Source organism: Mesoplodon bidens (genome assembly GCF_964165515.1).
Source record: "Mesoplodon bidens genome assembly, chromosome: 5".
In the NCBI taxonomy this organism is placed as follows: Eukaryota; Metazoa; Chordata; class Mammalia; order Artiodactyla; family Ziphiidae; genus Mesoplodon; species Mesoplodon bidens.
The window spans coordinates 113358680-113374802 of NC_138161.1; the positions used below are offsets into that span (position 1 = coordinate 113358680).

The 16123-nt window shown below is 48.3% G+C and overlaps 1 protein-coding gene across 2 annotated transcripts in view; it reads left to right on the forward strand.

Annotated features, from left to right (window-relative positions):
* Window positions 1-7558: 7558 nt before the first annotated feature.
* Window positions 7559-16123, forward strand: part of ITGB5 (integrin subunit beta 5) — a 109698-nt gene continuing 101133 nt past the window's right edge. For both annotated transcript variants that reach the window (XM_081235272.1, XM_081235273.1), the window contains exon 1: window positions 7559-7996. In XM_081235272.1, the coding sequence (XP_081091398.1) occupies window positions 7927-7996 (70 nt within the window). In that variant the 5' untranslated portion in view covers window positions 7559-7926. The remainder of the gene's footprint in view (window positions 7997-16123) is intronic.

Genomic DNA, 16123 nt, shown 5'->3' on the forward strand with positions numbered 1-16123 from the left:
AGAAGAAACACATGTGCAAAGGTGAGAATGTGTTTGTGGGGGTGGGTGTTGGGGCCAGGCTCTGAAGGGCCTTGTGTGTTGCATAATCATCTGATTCCCGGTGTGCTGGAATTCCTGGTGTGCATACCAACTATGTGCCTTACCTGCTTTTTCTGAAGAGAAGGCTGAACAACTATACCTAATAAGGCATTCACTCAAGTCCTGCCTTCTTGTGTGGAGACCACTGCAATGCCCTCCCTGGTCTCTTTGGAAGGAGGGAGCCCAGCTATCTCAAGTTATAGTTTGCAGGTATCCTGCTTTGAGTCTCGCTTGGCTTTGTCCTTCAGCTGCATTTGGAAAACATGATTTGGATGCCCTAGTCTGGGGAGTCACAGATCTCCACAGCTAACTACACTTCGGCCTACTGACCTAAGGGTAAAAGGCCCTGTGTTTGCGGTTAATTGTGGTTTGGGGATGAATGTTACAAGGGTAGCTATAAAGCATGGGGCTCCATGTAATGAAAGGTCCGCTGTGCCCCTGGATGTCCACCCTGTATAACATAACATGGCTTAGAAGAATAGTGGGTCAAAGCTGTCACCCTAAGAAATCAGGTGGGGACCCAATTTAGGAAGTACAAGGCAGATTCAATAAATAGTTATTGAATGCCTACTGTGTGCCAGGTATTTTCGGATGTATTTGCTAATTTAACCTGCATGTAAATATTTTCTGAAATGATCACAAATAAGACCAATTATGAGATAACATTGCACTTTTGAAAATATTAAGATATATTTCTTTTAAGTACACTCGAATTAAGGCTGTGTCATAGTCATAGTGAAGATCAGAGTTGCATTCAAAATGAGGCAGCTGTGATAGAACAGAAAGAACTGTGGACCTTGGAGTCAGGAGATCTTGGCTCTATCACTTATCTCTTCTCTAAGCCCCAGCGTCCAAATGGGGAGAATGAGGTATGTTTTACAGCATTGATTTGTACTGTAAATACCTGATTGAACTATAAATACTTGGCTGGGCTCCATTCTCTCTGAGTGTGGGGACTTTTTGAACTGTGCTTGTCTTTGTGAGGAACCTGGAAACTATACTCCTAGAGTTATATTACAAAATATGATGGCTTCTAAGCTGGGGAGGGGCCTACGCCTGAGCAACCAGGCTTTTAGCTCCTGCACCTGAGCTGACCGCTATGCTAGACTGAGAGCAGAGCTCCCATGAGATGAACTCTCAATGCTGCCAGGCTGGCCAGCTGTGGTTCCTCCCTACATTGTCTTGACTTTTAAAGCCAAGTGTGGCCTCTAGAAGGCTTGTGAGTCTGAACATTGAGTTGACCCTCAGAGGAACCTCTGGTGGGTACTGCAGGCATCATGTTTTATTGTATCGTCTGTGAAATGTTGGAGCAGATAGTGGCCTATCTCCAGTGAGGCTGGGGAAGTGGAAACTACCAAAGAAGGAACTTAGGTTACATGGAATGAAGAACTTGCTATGATTACTGATTAAATAATCAGAGTAGATTAGCCAGGGAGCTGATGGGGGCTCCTTGGGACATCCCTTAAAGAGGTGAAATGGTCATTTTCATAGTCTACTCTCAAGACAGGCCCTCACAATCTTCCCACATAGCGAATGTGTTCAACCAAGTCCTGTATCCTATTAAAGGGCAGTAGTTTTTTGAAGGACAATTTTTTTTTTTTTTTTTTTTTGCGGTACGCGGGCCTCTCACTGTTGTGGCCTCTCCCGTTGCGGAGCACAGGCTCTGGACACGCAGGCTCAGTGGCCATGGCTCACGGGCCCAGCCGCTCCGCAGCACGTGGGATCCTCCCGGACCGGGACACGAACCCGTGTCCCCTGCATTGGCAGGCGGACTCTCAACCACTGCACCACCAGGGAAGCCCTGAAGGAAAATTTTTTTTTTTTTTTTTTTTTTTTTTTTGTGGTACGCGGGCCTCTCACTGTTGTGGCCTCTCCCGTTGCGGAGCACAGGCTCCGGATGCGCAGGCCCAGCGGCCACGGCTCACGGGCCCAGCCGCTCCGCGGCACATGGGATCCTCCCAGACCGGGGCACGAACCCGTATCCCCTGCATCGGCAGGCGGACTCTCAACCACTGCGCCACCAGGGAGGCCCAAGGAAAATTTTTAGTTGGTAGAACAGGTTATGTAAAGCAGGGCCTGCTGCCAAGTGCCAAACACATTTGAGTTCACAAGCAGTAATTATAGAGCCACCTCTGGCATGGACCAGATCCTTTGCTTTCCAGCTGAGCAAACTGAGGTCCAGAGAGGGGCAGGTAATTGCATGGCTGCTCAGCTACTTGATAGCACTGAGGACCGGAACTGAATTCTTCTGAGTCCAGATTTATAGTTTTCCTCCACTAGCAATTAAATATGAAGAGCTATAGTCTACAAAAGGTGCAGTGGCCCCTGTACACAGGCCAAAGTTGGGTCCCGGGCTGGAGGTGTTTTGCAGGCCTGTTGGCCCTTGACTTCTGCAGACCCGGTCCTTCAGCAAGCTGCTCAGCCTCCACCCCCCATCACACCCCAAACCTGGCCCCCAGAAAGGGGTAAGGGTCAGAAGCTTGTCCTACCTTTTGAAAAGCTGTTGAATTCCTAGCTCCAGCATTGTCTGAAGGACCACTGATAGAGCTAAGACAAGGCAGAAGAGAAAGGCAAGATGAAAGTGGGGGGTGACACGGAGGGGATTGTAGGTGAAAAGGAGGATTAAAAAAAAGTGGTACTCAAGTGGCCAAGGCAGAATGCTGGCTCAGCCTCCAAGAGCATTCCCAAGTTCCCGCCGCTTCCTTCTGCTCTTCAGATATCTCCATCCTCGCTAGCATCTGTGGTGTTCACTTCCCTCTATCCCATCATGCTCCCCTCATTCTGTGGCATTTCTTCCCAGGCCACATCTGCAGGGACCATACCTGTTCTGTGCTCCTTCCCTATTCCCTACTCACTCCTTGTTTCCTGGTATTTACACTAGAAGCCTCTAGATATGATTAAAAAGGGGTATGTGTGTGTGAGTGTGTCTGTGTGTGTCTGTGTACTTGTCTTCATTCATTGTACTTTTTATTTAAATAACCGGAAAAGCATCTGTGCCCTTTAGGTGGTGTGAGATAACTTCTAGGAAAAGAGAAACAAATTGTAATGACTTTGCCAGAGTGGAAAAGGGGCATTTAGGGGAAGACTCTAGCAGTCTCCTCTGGGTCTAAGCTCTACAGAGAATTTTAAAGAAAAGTTTTCTAAAAAGGAAAAAAAAAAAAAAAAAAAGGAAACATATGCCAAAATTCATTGAAAAGTATCACAACTTTTACTGTAATTTTATTAATGGACACTGTTTTAAAATATTTCAGTTCATGAAAGCTGGAAAACATACATTCCCTCCGGAATATATAATCTTAAAACTATTTTCAAAACTAACCTTTGAAGATCGGTTACGGAAAGATACAATAGTTCATGAGCGGTTTCAGAATTGATAATTCTATGAATAGAGAGGTTGAAAGCACATGACTTATTTATCGAGGGTGTGGTAGCTGCTCCATAAATACGGTTAAACTGTTTGTATGTGCTTCTTAGCTTCAGAGAAATGGTACATTTCTATGACTTACATTTGTACATTAAAAGCAACAACAACAAAGAGAAACACCTTTCCTCATTGTTGAAAATTTCCATCAAGACTTGTTTTGTATTCCGTCTCTCAATATGAAATTCCACCCGTCTCAGTCTCAGCTGTGGCATGACCACGATGTCCATGCTTAACCCCAAAATAAACAAAGAAAAATTGCTGAGAGATCTACTATATGCCAGTTAACATAATAGGCTATTTTCACCAAAATGGAACCCGCTGTGCTCACCATGGCCTGTCATCTGCCCATCTCCTGTGTTCATCCATTATGTGGATGGTGCCTTTAGGTCTGTCCTTGGCCGTCCTGTATGGGCTGCAAACTCTGAGGGCTGTCATGGGGAGTATTTTTTCCTAACCAACACCAGAGCACATAGGGGGAGAAAAACCTATAAAGAACATTTTCCTATAAAAAAGAATATCATTTTATATTTTTAAAATAAAAAGTTAGGGAGTTCCCTGGTGGCCCAGTGGTTAGGATTCTGGGCTTTCACTGCCGTGGCCCAGGTTCAATCCCAGTCAAAGACTGAGATCCCACAAGCCGTGCAGTGTGGCCCCCCGCAAAAAAAAAGTGAAAATTAACATTAATGAAAATGTATACATGTTTCATAGTCCTATCAGTTGCTGCAAAAGAATTTTATAATATTCTGTCATCAGGGTCATTCATTTCTGGCACTGTGACAAACCCCAGGCATGACTATTAAAAGCAGAGTAAATTAAGCATGTTACCTAAACTAAGGTGAATACTGTAGGGTTGTTGTCTTTTCCCCCTCCAACTTTTTTTTCCCTGCATATTACATTGCAACTATATATCAGTAAAATATTCTTGACCTGGATTATAGATTGAATTGCACAATATGACGACTCATCGTGGGAGTGGATTAGCATGTAAATCTGAATTATGAAATAGAAAAGTTTTAACTAATCCGATTTCAAGTTTTTTTAAAATGATGGTAAAATACACATAACACAAAAGTTACCATTTTAATAATTTTTTTTTTTTTTTTTTTTTGCGGTAGGCGGGCCTCTCACTGTTGTGGCCTCTCCCCTTGCAGAGCACAGGCTCCGGACGCGCAGGCTCAGCAGCCATGGCTCACGGGCCTAGCCGCTCTGCGGCATGTGGGATCTTCCCAGACCGGGGCACGAACCCGTGTCCCCTGCATCGGCAGGCGGACTCTCAACCACTACGCCACCAGGGAAGCCCATTTTAATAATTTTTAAGTGTACAGGTCAGTGGCATTAAGTATTCTCACAATGTTGTGCAAACATCACCATGATCCATTTTCAGAACTTTTCCATTATCCCAAACTGAAACTCTGTACCCATTAACTAATAACTTCCTGTTTGCCCCTCTGTCCAGCCCCTGGTAACCTCTTTTATCCTTTCTGACTCTATGAATTTGCTTATACATAGAATCCTACAATATTTGTCCTTTTGTGTCTTGCTTATTTCACTTAGCATAATGTTTTCAAGGTTCATATGTGTTGTAACATGTGTCAGTATTTAATTCCTTTTTAAGACTGGATAATATTCCATTGTATGTACATACTGCATTTTATTTATCCATTCATCTGTTGATGGATGTTTGAGTTATTTCCACCTTTTGGTGACTGTGAATAATGCCACTATGAATGTGGGTGTATAACCATCTGTTTGAGGCCCTGCTTTCAATTCTTTTGGGAGTTGGGAGATGGAGTTTGTGGATCATATGGTAATTCTGTATTTAACTTCTTGAGGAATTAATATTATTTTAAAGCTAATAAGAAACATAAAATTCCTCTGGGTTATCTGTGTTCAAACCTTGAGACGTAAACTCAATGCAACCAGCAGCCTCCTTTGAGCCCAGAAGCTCAGCAATGATCAGAAATGGGATGCTGTGGAGGCAGCCAGCAGCCACAAAGGGAACTGGTCCAGTGGCTGTGGGAAGCACCGACGGAGGCCATCAGTGCACGCTGGCTTTGCCAGTCAGAGGAAGTCAAAGCATTTAAAAGGCACTTCCACTCTCCAGCTTAGTACAAAGAAGGAAGGATGACTGGACAAGAAAAAGCCACAAACCAGAAAACAAAAGCTTGGGAGGAATTAGAAGAGCCGTCTATCATCTCCAGCCTAGTTCCCAGATAATGGAATGTGGAAGAACGTTGTTATCACTTGGGATTCAGCTGTTTATGGCAGGTCTGGGCAGGTTGGAAACCGCCAGGTGGGACAGGAGGAGGGCAGATTGGGTTGCAGCACTTTCCAGGTGCAGTCCAGGTAAACAGGGGTGTGTGTTGGTTCTGAACAGTAAAGGGCCATGTTGGGCTGGGGAAGGTGATGCACAGATCAGACAACACAGGGCCCAAACTTAGAGGATACTTGATAAATGCAAGTTTTTTTGTCCTTATCAATGCAATATTTATCCAGTTTCTGCAACTTAACTTCCCTTGCATCTAATCCATCCATCACATCCCTACCGGAAAAATCTTAAAATCATCACTTGGCACTGACACCTCCCAGTTCAGACTCTCCCTGGCTGCCCATTAGTTATAATCATTGCCTCTCAAGCTTGGATAAAAGTAGCCCCAAGGCCATTCAGCTGAGGCAGAAAGACCCAAGATTAACCTGGGGCAGCCCCTGCAGCACAAATTTTACTGGAAAATGTTTGGGGACAAGCATTAACTCTTACATCAGAATAAACATGGGGAATATTTCGAGTACGATGACATTTCCATGGAGTTTAAGCATAAAACACTGTCCTTCAAGTGGAATTTGGAGCTTGGCCTCTATGCACACGATACCACAAGGATAAGTTTATTTTCTCTGGCATTAGGGCACCACCCTGGTAGAGTGGGGGGGTGGGAGTGCACAGTTAAACTCCAGCTCCCTAATCTGGGCAGGTAGAACGAATTGCCCACTCAGAGCCATCTTGCCAACTGGTTCCTGATCTGCAAAGTTCAGATCACTTGGCTCTTTACTGCTTACTGCCTCTGTTTTTAGTCGAAGCATTCTGAACGTTTGGACAATGCATCCAGCTCTGTCACTTCTCCTGGCAAGTTAACCCCTTTGTGCCTCAGTTTTCTCATCTGGATAACAGTAGGGTTGTGGGGAGGATTTCGTGAATTAACAAGGTAACTATTTACATGTCAGTGCCTGGCTAGCTGTCTGCTTTCGGTACTGTATGTGTTAGGCATCCTACTATTATTTCCTTCTATTGGTACATGGAGGTTTCCTCTTCTCCTGCTGCCTATAAACCATTCCAGTCTTAACCCACTCATCGTGGCCCAGCCCAAGCCCACCTGGTCCTTTGCACGTGCTGTTAGGGGAGGCTCCCCACCCCCGCCCCTTACAGTCAATTTTAGAACCAGCTCAGGTGTAAAGGGTAAGGTGAAAGCCTGAGCATCTGTTCCTGTTCTTCAGTTTATTTGTTCGGCTTCACGGAAACCGCCAGCGTATCGACGTAAGAAAAACGCAGAATAGTCACATATTGGACAGTCTCGGATCCGCGTAAGGGGCAAAACTTTAACGAGGGAAAAGTGCGTTTTGTGTGTGTCTTCACGCCCCATGTGCCCTCACTTCCCCACAGAGCGCGTCGCCTCGCGGTAACACTCGCCGGTGCCTCCGTCCCTCCGGCGAGCGCGGCTTCGGGAGGACTAGACTGCCACGGCACGATTCCCCGCTCCCCGCCCCCCGCCCCGGACCCGCTCTCTCTCCTTAAATCCAGCAACCCCAAGTATAATCTCGGCTCGTCCGTGGAGCGTGCCCCTCCCCCTTCCCGTAGGTGCTAGGGAAGCCGGGCCAGACGCTAGCCCAGGATTTCGACCCCTGCCCTGGCCGCCAGGTGCGCCGGAAGCAACTTCCACCTGGATGCCCTCGGCCTCCCGTGCCGGCCGCTCCCCGGGAGGGGCGGAGCTCGGCCCGCCCCGCCTCGCCGTAAACTGACCTTGTGGCAGGCGGGCGGGGGCCGGGACGGGGAGAGAAGGGGAGGAGTAAGGAGAGGAGGAAAGTGGAGCCCCGCGGGCCGGAGGGAGGAAGAAAAGGGAAGGGGCGGAGGCGACGGGCACAGTGTACCGGCGCGCGGGGGGACCTCAGCCCGCGGTGCGTCCCGGAGCCGGAGTCCTCCCTGCACAGAGCCGCCCGCCGGGACTGTCCCGAGCGGCGACACCCCGGGCGTCCCGGCCGGGGAGCCGGCGCAGCGGCGGCCCCGGGACTCGGCGGCAAGCGCTGCGGGAGGGATGGTGGCGGCGGGGCGCGGGCCAGCGCAGCCGCCCCCGCCTCCCGCCAGGCCGCGGCCCCCGGCCCCCCGCCCCCGCGGAGTCCGCCGCCCGCGCCGCAGCTGAGCCGGGCGCCCCACCATGCCGCGGGCCCCCGCGTCCCTGTACGCCTGCCTCCTCGGGCTCTGCACGCTCGTGCCCCGGCTCCCAGGTAAGCCGTGCCGCTGGGGGTGCAAAGAAACTTTGTGGCGCCCGGAGCCGCCCTTGGCGTCTCGGAGGGGCAGGGCCCCAGGCCGTTGTCTGAAGGTGGGAGGCATCCTCGGGGCACTCCCAGGTGGCGAGCCGCTGGGGACGGCCCGGTGGGGGGGCTTCCGAACTGCGTGCACCACCCCGCGCGCGGCCCGCCGCAGCCCCGCAGGGCTGTCGTCGGCCTCCGGTCCCCTCCCTGGCGAGGAGGAGCCTTCCTGAGTAAACAGCCCTGCCCGTCTGCTGACCCAGCCCGCGAGCGCCCGCGCCCATTGCGCGGGGAGGGCCTCCGCCAGCCCCGCGTCGGGATCTGGGCTCTGCACTCCCGGCACAAAGCGGCCCTTGTGGCCGGCCGGGGGCGGCCGGGCTGCTGGGAGGCGGCGAGTGATGCCGCCGGTACCCTGGTCCCGGGGAGACGAAGGGCAGCTGGAAGCGCGTGACCCGGAGTCTTCGCTGGAGCCAAAGCGTGGGGGCCAGGGCTACTCCCGAGGCTAGTCTCCTGGAAACGCGGGTGTTCAGGCCCTCGTAGCGAATCCTAGAGTTTCACCACGCCTAGGCCAGCCGCCTTCCTTTAAAGATGTAACCCCCTCTTTCCTCCCCCAAGCCCTCGCATACCCGAGGGGAGACCCGCGTCCCAAACCACAGCCCCACCTGGGAACCAAGCCCCAGCTGGAACATCCCGATCTGATTCCTTCTGCCTGGCTTTATCCCGGAGTTTACAAACACCCCGTGCAGCACGCTCCCTTAATTCTGGAGGATTGATTGTGGAACGGAGGGCAGGGGGTGTGCAGTTGCACTCGCGCGATACTGCCCTGGGCCGGCGGCTGCGTGAGGAGCCCTCAGTTACCTGCTTTAAGTTTTCGGAGTTGGGAGGGGGCTGGATGTGGCAATTTAAGGCCGCAGCTGAGGGATGCTCTGTTGGGCTCTGGGGCTGCTAGGCAGATGAGCTACCGCCAACCGCCACCCCCCCGCCCCGCCCCAAGCAAGAAGCTCCAAACTTTCTCCTTTCCCGTAGGAGATCATTGTGTTGGGGTGCTCAATTCACTTTCAAGCCCGAGATTCTTGATTGCTCTCGTGAAGCAAATGTCTGGCTGCGAGGGAGGGAAGGACTGTCCCCTGCCGTGTCTCATTTACATGAAGGCAGTGGAGGTTTCTGTCTGAGAGAGAGGAGAGGTCTGGGCAAACAAAAACTTTCTTCAGGGCCTAATTCAAACTTATTACTGTAGCAGGTTTCTTTTTTCACTGCAGAGCTTGGGGTAGGTCACCGGTTTCCAAACACCCATCTGGCAACCAGTGCCCATTGCTGATGTTTTCATGGGTCCCCAGGGAAAGGCAAAGAGAAGGATGGATCCTGTGTCACACACAGGAGTATATCATTGCCAACAGCCCCCTGCTTCCCAAGGACTGTCCTCTAATTTGAAATTGTGTCTTTTTTATTTTTGGTGGGAAAACTTCTTTTAATAATTTGTAATGCTAATAGAGAGTAGGTTTTCATTTTGAGCAAAAGAAAAAATCTGGCAATCCTATATACATTTTAGCTTCTCTTTTTGTTTTCTTTTTAAATCATAATGATCCTAATAATCTGTGAAATCCAAAAGTTTGGGAACTGCTGAAGGAGATGACTTCTTAGTTTCCTTACAGTTTGACATTCGGATTCTAGTAAAACCTTAAATACTTCCAGTTGCAAATAATTCTTTCAATACATTATTTTCCATTTGCGTTGTGATTTCTGTTTTTCAAAGTTTGTATACATCTTTCATCTGTGTGTTTAATCCAGCAGGAAACAGACTTCTAATTTAAGGGGTCTCACTTCAAACAAGTCCCTGGCAGGCTGACAACCCCCATCCCAGGGTTATCTGCTCTCCTTATTATCCCCTTGCCGAGGGCCTCCAGACAGGACCTGAAGATATGGTCTTCCCACATAACCAGGGAAGGGTTTCTCTGGGGTGAGGCCCTTGATCTCTACTAAGAAGGAGGGAGGAGTGTGGCATTGATCGGGCTGCGGAACTGGAGTCATGTTTGCTATCATTGTTTATTAAAAGGAAAAAAATCAAATGTTCTTCTGGTGAATGTCCTGCACGTTAGAATGCTCGAAATCCTAGGAGAGCCCTTTATCCTATTTACTGCAGTCCTGTTGGCAGCCCTCCCTCCCCCCATGATTCTGTGGTCTATGCTGGGGCTGTTGGAATTTGGCCTTGGGTTTGCAGCCCTCCTCAGGTAACCAGGCAAAGGTTCAGAAATGCAAACAGGGGGTTTGGTGCGTCGGCTGCTGTTTACCCTAGGTATTTACACTTTAGGGCCATCGCCCTTGAATTAGGGGGACTTTGAATAAAGGGGATTGAGGCAGAAGAGGGCAGGGCCTAATTAGCTCTAATTAGTATTCCTCTCTTGCTTGTTCTCCATGCTCATTTAGCTACTGAGGCAACGGAGAATTAAAATATCTAAGTAGTTGGCAGAAGGCCCTTTGTGCCTGCCTACCCTGGTAACTACTTTTTCTCCTCCAGCCAGCTCATGGAAACATTCTGAGAAGTTTTAACCTCGTGTGGGACGATTACACAGTACTTAAATGATGGTGGCCCTTTCACGTGGCGGTGTGCAGCTGTGTTAATGGGGTGGGGTCGCTTCCCAGGTATTTTCAGTTGGTTGGGGCGGAGGGCTTCTTTCCCGTTGGAATGGGATTAATGGCCTTTATAAATGTAAAGGAACACTTTATTTATAGGTGCCCATTTGTTTGTGAGGCTGCTGCTTCTGTTGGATGCAGGGTTGGATTCCTGGGCCACGTGGTGAAAAGTTTGCTCCCAGACAGGCCTTGACGCCTCCCCTGTGGCGGATGCTCGAGGCAGGGCTGTAGAGTGCCCCTCCCCACCTCCAGGCTGGTTCCCTACCCGCCCCCGCCCCCCGCCCTCCCCCCCCCCCCGTCCCCCAGAGCTTTTCAGAGATGGTTGCTTGTCTCTTGTAGAGTTATTCTCAACTCTCGCTCAGTGATCCTGTTAAAACTCAAGTTAGATCGTGTCGCTCTGCTTCAAACCCTCCAGTGGCTTCCGGAAGTCCTGCCAGTGTCCTGCCAGGCTCTCCATGAACGCCCCCTGCCCCCCGTGCCTCTCATCACTTCCCCTCATGCACTTCAGTCCAGCACCGAGGGCCTCGTTGTCTTCGAGCTCAGCTGCAGGCCTTCCCTCTGCCTGGAATGGTCTCCCTGCAGATCTCTGCACGGTGGGGCGCCTCCACCCCCCCCCACTCCCCCCCAGCCTTTTCTCAGTGTCTCCAGCTCAGCCAGAGCTGCAGCCTCCTGCCCCACATTCTTCCTGTCTCCTTGCCTTCCTTGATTTTTCTCCCTAGCACTTATCACCATCGAACGCACTTCCTTATCTGGCTTATTGTCCATCTTGTCTTCTGAGCATTCTGCCCCTCACCAGGACGAAAGCTCCGTGAGGGCAGGGAGTTTTGTCCGTTCTATTTGACACTGTATCCTCTGTGCCTAGAACAGTGCCTGACTCATACTTGTTGAATGAATGGATGAACATGAGTCTTGGTACTGTGTGTGTGTGTTGGAGGCGGAGTGTCCCATCCTCACCTCCTTGGCCTCCTTCTACAACTCGCTTTGAGGTCAGGGACTCTCATTATTTCCTCATTATTAGGAGGAAACATTCATCGTGCGAGGGAGAGAACTCATTTGAGTGTGTCAAGATTTTTTGAGCTGGAATCTATGATAGAGGCCGTTTAGTCCACCCCTGGAATTGTTTGCAGGAAGATGCTGAGGCCAGGAAAGGTTAAATGACTTGTAGCCAATAAGCCAATAATCTTTCGTGCCAGGATATCCTTTTCCTCAACCCATGACTCCAGCCCAAATGTCCCGTCCTCTGTGAAGCCTTGTCTGCATCCCTTGGGTGGAGCAGGGTTGGCCTCTCCTTGCCTTGCTCTCATAGCATATTCTGTCTGTTAGAGAGACTGGGGGCTGCCTCTTCTGTTACGTGGTGAATTGCCGCGTCTCACTTACCTTGAGGTCCCTGATACAGACACAGTGATTGGTACTCTTTTGAGTCCTCCCCGCCCGGCCACTCCTACCATGGTTTCAATGACCTTAAAAACAAAAACCTCAGCTTTCTAAACTTGTAAAACAATTTTAGTTACAGAAAAATTGAGAAGGTAGTATAGAGAGTTCCCATATGCCTCACTTCCCATTTTGCCTATTATTTACATCTTGCATTCATATGGCATATTTGTTACAATTAATGAACCACATCATTAACGAAAATCCAGGGCTCCTTAGTTGCGGCATGTGGGATCTAGCTCCCTGACCAGGGATCGAATCCACATCCCCGGCATTGGAAGGCAGATTCTTAACCACTGTGCCACCAGGGAAGTCCCCAGTTGTCTTTTTAAAAATAAATTTTTCAATAGGTAATATATTCACATGCCTTTTTAAAGCATAACAAGTGTAGGGTGAGAGATCTCTTTTCCATTCTTGTTGCCCGTTAGTCTGGGACATTGCCCCGCCCCCCTTCCCTGCTCAGACCATCCCTGTCCGTTTCTTATGGATCTATAGTGTTTTCTGTACATTTATTACAAATCTCCCTCCCCCAGTTTTATTGAAAGGCAGCACTAAACACACTGTTCTGTACCTTGCCTTTTCTGTTAACTTAGCGATAAGTATATCCGAGTGAGCTTCATATCAGTATGCAGGGAATAGGGAGCATGCACATTCTTTTTTAAAGCCACGTAGTATTCTAGTGTTTGAATTGGTGTTTTTTTAAAAAAAAAAGTCATATCTGTAAAGCCGACGTTGTCGCGTGTTTTTGCAGACGTCTGCTATTCAGAAAGGCAGTAAAGATATAAACAAGACAGATCCTTCCTAGGGCGTATTTACACTTCATGGTAACATCTTTAGACTGATGACTCTTTAATTGCTAGAATGAGCACTGGAAAGACTTTGTCACACGTGGGGATTGTGGTTCAGGGCATGGGGAGAGGCACTCCAGTGCCTTACCACTTCCCCGCCCCCTCCCGAACAGGAATGATGAAATGTTTTTATTTTCTGTTGTCTTGAAAACAATGAGTAAAATGTAATTCGGGATTGTGTTTCTCTCACCTAGCTGGAGGAGGGTGCAGGCAGGAAGGGTTGGATTAGGAGAAACATTTCATGCATCTTGAAGGAAGAATCGGCCAGACATGGCGGCTGCCTGGATATGACTGATGACAGGCAAGGATGAGTCAATGAGTTTGGGAAGGAGACTGTTTTCAGATGATGGTTTGCAGTAAATCCCCGGCTTCAGAGACACTAAGGGCTGCAGGCAGTTGACATTGAGCTGGAATGGTCACTGTGCAAACAGTTACCACGCAAAGTTGTGGCCACTGTCTGGGCCGCTAGCACCTATTACCATGACCTAGACACAACACTCTGACATTTGTGAACTGCAGCTGTTGAACGTTTTTTTCATTGCTTCCTTCCTTTGAAAATGCTATTGGTGCCAAGTGACTCATCCAGCCAAATCTAAGCTTACTGAAATATTAATAGGTGGAAAGAGGAGAGATGCCAGAGGGAGTGAGGCTGGCACTGTGGCTCATATCAACACACAGTCTATGCTTCTGGTGCCCTGAGTTCCTGGCTGCTACCTGGTCCCTGGCAGACTGTGAGCTCCTGGGGAGCAAGGCCTGGGTCATTCGTCTCTGTATGTCTAGCATCCCGTAGTCCAGTGCTTGGCGTTTGGGACATGCTTAGGACAGGGTTTCTTGAATTTTAATGTGTCCCAAAAGCAACCAAATTTTATTTTTATATTGAAAGTAAATTTTTAATTTTTATACGATTTTTAAAGGTTACTTTCCATTTGCAGTTACTACAAATTATAGCAATGTGATTTTAGAGGAATCATTTTGAGTGCAGGGAAACTACTTTACTATATTGCATGTGAATATGTCAGAGTAACAGAAACAATTAAGGGTGACAAATATTTTATAGTTGTTCAGTATGTTTTCATACCAGATGCCTGTCACATCCTTGGAGCCTCTTCAGGATTATGTCCAAGGTCTTTCAGGCTGACAAAGCACAAGACCAGAGCCCAGTCTGATATGGGTCAGAACGGAGGAGCCCTTAACGCTGTGAACCCGAGACCCCCGACCCAAGGTCCCAGAGCTCGGTGATGAGGCCCTGGTATTTAGAAAGCGGTGTTTGTGAATTTATGTTAATCAGGGCAGAGACATAAATGAGACATCCAATCTCAAATTCCTTTCTGACTGAGGGCCTGTTGGACTTCTCTCCTCCAGAGGACCCTGGAGCTCACTGATCACATGGCCTGCGTCTGGGATGGTGCAGGGATCCCCAGACAGGTACCCTATGTGGGCACTTGCCAACCAGTGCCCCTTCTGACCTCTTACTTGTAGACTGGGCTCCTACTTTCAAGTCACTCTTGTTTTCTCATGTTTTCAACTGTAAAATGAGGTGACTTGACGAGCTCATGCTAAAGCATTTCTGGCTCCAGGGTTCTACAGTTCCATTATTTTTATAGAAATGATTTTATACATCAAAGCAAATGACATGCCACAAGGGCCTGAGTGTGTATTTGATAAGGTTGAGGAGAGCAGGATAAAAGTCACTTTCATTCTAGTTTTGATTTTTTTCACCCCCTCAGGTAGTGGTTTCTGACAGGTAAGGAGATTTTTTTTCTTTTTTTCAGTTATCCACATCTGTTTATTTAATGTCAGTACTTCAAGCTAAGTATTCTGGGGAATATATTTTTTTTTAATTGAAGTATAGTTGATTTACAATGTTGTGTTTATTTCTGCTGTACAGCAAAGTGACTCAGGTAAGGAGATTAGACCGAAACATGGAACTGGCATTTTGAAACTTTTCCTGCCATCATTCTCTTTTTTAAAAGGCTTTTAAATTTTATTATATTTTATTTTATTTTAATTAATTAATTAATTATCCCTCCCCTCCCCCCTTATCCCTCGGTAACTATAAGTTTGTTTTCTACATCTGTAACTCTATTTCTGTTTGTAGATAAGTTCATTTGTAGCCTTTTTTAAGATTCCACATATAAGCGATATCATATGATATTTGTCTTTCTTTGTCTGACTTACTTTACTCAGTATGACAATCTCTAGGACCATCCATGTTGCTGCAAATGGCATTATTTAAAAGGTGTTTTAAAAAGTGCCTGCCTGCAAGTCTCCAAGTGAGTGGATTCATTTTAAAATGAGAAAGGAGGTTGTCAAGGCAGGCAGGAGGCAGGCAAGCCCAACTTCCCCGTGGGCTGGATTCTAAGACCTTCTTGGTGAGTGTTTGGGACCCGGAAAGGACTCTTCCTCCTGAAATGAGGCGTGCACGGTGGTTGGTCCCAGCTTGTTTCTCCTGGAAAATGTGTTCTGAGTCCAGCACTGCACCCAGGAGGTCCTGCTGTAGGCCTGGCAGTGAGATTGTGGTCCCCCAGCTCCAGGGGTATGAGGCAGGGGGGGTCCCAACAGGGCGATGGCTGGTGGGGAGGGTTCAGGTTGGGGTCTCTGGCTGGGGAAAGCCATCATTCTCGCCCTCTGTGGGCTCCCAAAGATGCCCTGCCTTTCTTCCTAGCACCTCAGGTTCCATCCCAGCTGCCATTCTGATCCCAAATGGTATTTGTTCCCTCTAGTGTGGGGTGACACGGTGCAGCTTCCTGCATCACCCAATTTCTGTGGGTTTTCACTGCTAGTGACAAAGAAGAAGCAGAGAGTTAAAATTAGCAAATTAGGGAAATGTTACAGTTCTAAGATGTCTTACAACCAATATTGTTACGTTGTTTTGTGGAGCTAGGGAATAGTCTCCGCCTCCCGGTGTTTTCCCCTCCACTCTCTCTTGTTAATCTCCTTGACTCTTTTTTTCCCCTTTATGGTCTGAGCCCTTCTTCCTAGGGCTGGTGGCCCTGGGTTTTCCTTTTTTCTATTTATCTGCTGTGCCCCTAGGCAATAACCAGAAGGGACCAGTGGGTCTGTTAGTGCTGTGAAGACCAAATAACGTTATTTCTGTTCAGAGAAAAACCAACCAGTTCCGCTCTTGGTCAAAAGAAATCTGTCGGGGATGTTTCAGAAAGGAAGAAAAAGAACTGGATGCTAAGTTTCACCA